General features: G+C 36.6%; 1 protein-coding gene across 3 annotated transcripts in view; it reads left to right on the forward strand.

The window, feature by feature from the left end:
• slc6a1l (solute carrier family 6 member 1, like) overlaps positions 1–1,350 on the forward strand; it is a 92,798-nt gene extending 91,448 nt beyond the window's left edge. For all 3 annotated transcript variants that reach the window (XR_015483251.2, XM_087248303.2, XM_087248302.2), the window contains one exon: positions 965–1,350. Coding sequence is in view for 2 of the 3 variants with exons in the window: in XM_087248303.2 (XP_087104429.2) it covers positions 965–1,057 (93 nt within the window). In the remaining variant the exon portion in view is untranslated. The remainder of the gene's footprint in view (positions 1–964) is intronic.
• Positions 1,351–6,000: the final 4,650 nt, after the last annotated feature.

Below are 6,000 nucleotides of genomic sequence, written 5' to 3' on the forward strand. Positions count from 1 at the left end.
GTAAATTTGAAAATTACAACTACTTTCTTTTTTTATTTGTATATTCCATACTGTCCCAACATGTACTGAGTTGTTTTACATTTGAGGTTGTATGTTTAAACAATGAGCACTTTTTTTCATACCTTCATCTTTTCAAATTTGCAAACAGCTTCCAAATGTGCTTTCCTGAATGTTAACCTCTAACCATCCCTTCTTCATTCACATTTTCATAATTGGAAGCTAGTGTGGACTTCCTTCTCATCTGCATTCCTTCCATCTTCCATCCCTTCAAAAGTCCTTCGTTGAACTAGCAATGTTCTGTCTAAAGGTCTTTCTTCTTAAACGTTTATGTTTTATTTGTTTCTTTTACTTTTGAATTTATTTATTTATCTTTTAACCGCCTCCCTTCCAAATCCTAATATTTTCTTCTTAATTTCTAAAAAAAAAAAAAAAAAAAACATTTAAAGTAACTTAAACAACTTGCATAGTTCCTTTAATTACTTTTTCCAAACAAACATTTAAATTTTCAAATGTGCTTAATTCATTAGATCAGATTAGATTACATTCAACTTTGTTGTTATTACACATGTACAAGTACAATGCAACGGAATGCAGTTTTGGTCTAACAAGCAGTGCAATAGCACCAAGTGCAGGATACAGGTATAAGTTATAAAGTGCAGTTATAGAAAAACTATGGTGACATTTATAGATGGATGTACTATCAACATTATATGCAGGTTGTAAACTCCAATGCCACTTGATTTATTCCAAACAGACTTGCAAACTGCTGAATATTTAAATGCAATTCCTTTCCTTCTTTCAAACTTCTAAATGACCTTTGGAATGCTTTCATTTTGAAGTTGCAGTTAATTTGAAATTATAAATATATAATATAAAACTTGCTACAATTTATCCAACTTTATAATTCATTGGTAAATTACATTAATTATACTGGTTTCTGTTTTTTTTTTTTTTTTCTTTTCAGCGGTGGCACAAGATGACTAAACCTACAGAGCTCACAACCTCAGATGTCAATGATCTCACACATACAGGGATTATGGATGAAGCTTCAGTCTGACATCACTCTCTTTCCTGTCAAATGACCTTTAAATACCAATTGCAAAACAATACCCCTCTATTTATTTTTTCAAATCAAAGAGTACACTGAAATGGGCTATGTGTTTGTAAGTCTGTTTTCCTAATTTCTTTCTGCACATTCATTCCTGTAATAAGAGGGGGCTGCAGTATATTTGTGGATAAATTAATTGCATCTAAACAAATTGTTACATTCTTGTGTTATTTTCACAGAAATTCTGTTTCTCACAGAATTTAGACCAGGATGAGGAATGAATGCTTTTCTTTAGACTATTACACTCAGTTTGAGCAAATGTGATATTGCAGTGGCTTATTTGAAGGCCACACATGTTTATTCTTTGTAGAACATATAAAACTAAATGAAACCCATTATCCATCTAATTTTTGAAAAAAAAAGCTGGTAATAAGACTGAAAATTAGTTTTCTCTGATTTATGGGCAAAGTTATAATATTTTAGGAAGCTTGGGTGCTTTTTTTGCAAATTAACAGTACTTGGGTTAGTTTTTTTTTTCAAATTACATTAAGATGCTGTTATGTAGCAGGTTGTAATGAGGAGACTGACACGGAGGGATCCATTATGCAGTATTTATTGCTCAAGCACTTATTCACACACACAATATGCACTAACGTGCAAACACACAACAACAGTCTATGATGAATAAAGACTGGCGATGAATAGACACGGGGAGTATTACCAGGCATAGATTGAGGGCAGGCTGCTAGTATCAGAGTCCGTGAACCAGGCGTGGGTCATGGGCAGGTAGCGAGTATCAGAGTCCGTATACAAGGCGTGGGTCGTGGGCAGGCAGAAGGCGAAGCAGAGTCAAGAAACAGGCTGGAGTAATACACAAGGAGTCCGGCAGGAATAACGCTCAGAAATGCTGGCCGGGGCTAAACAAGATTTCACACTGAATGAGCGTTTGGTGCTGGCTTATAAAGGGTACGTGGGTTATTAGCGGGATTCAGTTCAGGTGTGCATGATCAGGGTAAATGGATGATGTAATGCTTAGAAGTCCGGAGATGGTGGCCTCTGCTGGCCAACGAGGGGAATGACTGGGACCGAGTCGGTGACAGGTTATCTGCATAAGGTTAAGGGTGGATTTAAGGTTAGGAATTAGGTTTTTGTTTCTATTACTTTACTGTTCTTTTTGTTTTTTGGCCTCATTCTTTTTGGTTTAAATACATTTTTTTTCTCTTATCTTCTTGTGCACTCTGCTCAGTTTTAAATTTATCCTAGGACATACTGAAAATGGCCAAGCCTAAAGAAAGTTCCAGCACTTGTGTCATATCATGGAACATTAAAGAGTCGAATAATAGTTAAAACATTTTTGTTGTCTAACCTCCAATAGATGATGTTTTTTTTTCTTTTTTTAAGAGACCCACCTAAGAAAAAGTGATATTCAGAGACATAAAAGAGTATAAGTGTCCCATCTGTATCACTCCAAGGCTGGGTTTGAAACCACGTACTACCCTACAATTAGGTATGCAAAAAGCAGTAGGCCAGCGATTAAGTACTGTATGTTTGAATCCCCAACATTACAAAGAAAAGAGTGGATGAGAATTACCTGTATCTTTGCAAGATTCAACCATATGTATAATTAATTTGCATAGATGTGTGCATACTTACCTACAACATAATAGGAGAAAACAGCATATGGAGAAAGAAATACGTTTGAAACTTCAGTAATCATTTAAAAGTAAGCAGGATCTTCCCAGATGCCCTGCTGGAAGTGTTCTCAAACTTAATAATGGAGGTCGGGTGTCCTGCAGATTTTAGCTCTAACTTGCCTCAACATACCTGCAAGAATTATTTCTAGAAAGCTTAGTAAGAGCTTGATTAGCTATTAAGGTTGGCCTAACCACCCAACCTAGATTGAGAAACCATGCTTTACTGCTTCTGCTTCTTAAATGTCCATCAGATGGATACATATCTATCCCAGGAGGCCACAGCAAAGCATTTAGCTCAAAGAAGAAGGAGAAGAGGATAATTCACTATTACTATGTAAGTTATTAGAAACCAAAAAGACAGTTCCTTGAGTTAAAATAGAATTTTGTCATCCTACAATAATAAGGTTGTATCTGACATTTTTGTTAAAATTGAGTTATTGACATGTTCTTATTAGGGTTGGGCGGGTAGACGATGACATCGTTCATTGCCAATGGCCAATAGATAACACGATGCTGAGCCGGCATCGCCAATCATCTGCCCTACCCCCGTCGCAAACCCGCTCATGAAAAATAAACACTTAGGCGCCATTTACACTAATACGTCTTAGTTTAAAAATGGCATTTTAGAATGACAATGACCCACATTCACACTGGCGTTTCATCTAACATTTCTGAACAGCCCTACATCTAGCTGAAAACGCACATCACGTGACCACACACAGACACAGACCCACACTGTCATGTGCTCGTCTGAGCTCCAGAGAGCGGTGCATGTCAAGATGTACTTTGTGGTGGTAATTTGTGTGTAATTTATTTTTATTTATTTATGATTTGTTTATGGGTTAAAACAAAGACCATGTGGGTCAAGTAGTTGAAACAGTAGGCTACAAATAATTAATTCGTTTTGAATGAATTAATTTTTAATAAATAATTAATTTATCTCAGCCTATGATGACGATGCCATTGTCCATTGCAATGTTTCAGATTAGACATCATCCAACCCTAATTCTTATTAAATGACATCTTATTTACATTATGGGTTGTTTTTTTATATATATAAATAGCATGCTATGTAGTAGCATATTTGGTTTATTTTGCTTTAAAGCAGTTATGTGTGAACGTCAGTACATGCACAACATTACATTTCAAGCTTATATAAACAAAGAGATTATTATTAAAGGTCTGACATATATATGAGAAGGGTTGCATATCAGCAAATTACATTGAGTGAGTGATGTATTTGTGCTTAAGTAGAATGCAGAAAAACAATTAATTTGAGGAATATTTTATTTTAAATACACAAATTACATTGTGCTGTTAACATGACTTCTTTATTGTGTTTTGTATGATCTGAAATGTCAGTGCAGTGAGGATGACGAAACACAACAATGTGCTAGAGATGTGCCTTGGACAGGATTCTGAATCCCTCCACTTGTCAGTGTGATTTTATATTCATTCATTCATTTTACTTAGACTTAGTCCCTTTATTCATCAGGGGTTGCCACAGCGGAATGAACCGCCAACTTATCTAGCATATGTTTTACACAGCGGATGCCTTTACAGTTGCAACCCAGTACTTAAAAACATCCATACATATTCATTCACACACGGCCAATTTAGTTTATTCAATTCACCTATAGCGCATGTCTTTGAACTGGGGGGAAAACCGGAGGACCTGGAGGAAATCAACGCAAACACGAGTAGAACATGCCAACTCCTCACAGAAATGCCAACTGACCCAGCCTGGACTCAAACAAACAACCATCCTGCTGTTTCACCATTGAGGCACCGTGTTGCCCATGTTAGGAATAGTAAAGCATACAGGGTTTTTCTCAAATAACAGTTAAAGCTCTAAATAATTAAAATTGCACATATAAATGTAATACATATTTAGATTAAGCACTTAAGCAGCAATATGTATAATAGTGAATCTTGGTGTCTTAAACAAATAATTTGCCAAAATTAACACAAAAACAATAATATTGATTAATACTTCAGTATCAAAGATTTAAACATTTATAGTGGCATATAAAGCATTTACCACTATCTAAAATAGCATCAAGAGTTCGCCCTTAGCTGATGATTGATTATAGAGCTTGTTTTGCATGCTGTCCCGGGAGAGAGCCCCAAACTCATGAGATCCTCGAGCCCGGGGCCTCCCCCATTGAAGGGCGAGAGGGAAGTCCGAGTTCAGGTAGGTCTCGAGTACTCCCCTGCTTGATCATGTTGGAAGTAGATTAAAATGCTATGAAGTGTCTATGCTGTCAATTTACTTATGTTATATGTTTTTGGTCTGTCGGAGGAAAACCAGAGAGACCGGTGAAAACCCACACAGACACGAGGAGAACATGCAAACTCCGCACAGAAATGCCGACCCGGCAAGGTAGAGTTTGAGCTGCTGGCATTCTTGATGTGCGGCCGTGGTGCTAACCACTTGGCCTCCGTGCTGCCCTGACAAGGAAATGGGAGGAGTTGGGGTGGAAGGAGGGATTCTTCAAGACGAAGATGGTTGAGGTAAGATACACTGGTTATTTATAGTGGTGAAGGAGTCGTCTGATTGGTAAATCAGTGTTAGCTAATGTGGACCAGGGGTCCGTTCTTCGTACCTCGCTTGAATGATCTAAGATTATTTGGCAGATCCTGGATCTTTTAATCTTGATAACTGATCTCTCGCTAATTTGGTTCTTCAAACAAGTTCGCGAATCAGATTAGAATGTCTGGATAAACTGATCTGAGATCACTGCGTGTGTTGTGAAGGACAGATCTATCGATCCTTGAAATTATGATCAGCAATGCAACGATTGGCTGACGGCACAGCAGCGTAATGACATCATCTGATTATTATTCAATTATCCATGTGAGCAAAATTACATCAAATTAGCAGTAAACGGTTTGTTAAATATGACACGCAATAACCTTCCACATTTGTTGTGAGCTGCAGGCTGTATTTCAATGCAAATCAATGTATTTAGTTCTACATTTAGAAAAGATTTTCTTTAATATAGTAGCCGTTTTTTTTAATCGGTGTAAAGAATAACTGGTTGTTTACAAAAGCATTTTGATATTGGTAAAGGCGTCTGCAACTTTTGTGAAGCATCAAATCACGGGCATATTAACTATCAAAACATGTTTATGACTGCATAAATGTATTATTGCTTTAAAAAAAAGTCACATATTGTGCATTTCTATTGTACACAATTTGTACTAAAGCGATCTAAAAAGTTCATATCAATAAGTTTTCTCTGTGCACCACCAGGT

Source organism: Danio rerio, chromosome 4, assembly GCF_052040795.2.
Source record: "Danio rerio strain M-AB ecotype USA chromosome 4, GRCz13ab, whole genome shotgun sequence".
Taxonomy (NCBI): domain Eukaryota; kingdom Metazoa; phylum Chordata; class Actinopteri; order Cypriniformes; family Danionidae; genus Danio; species Danio rerio.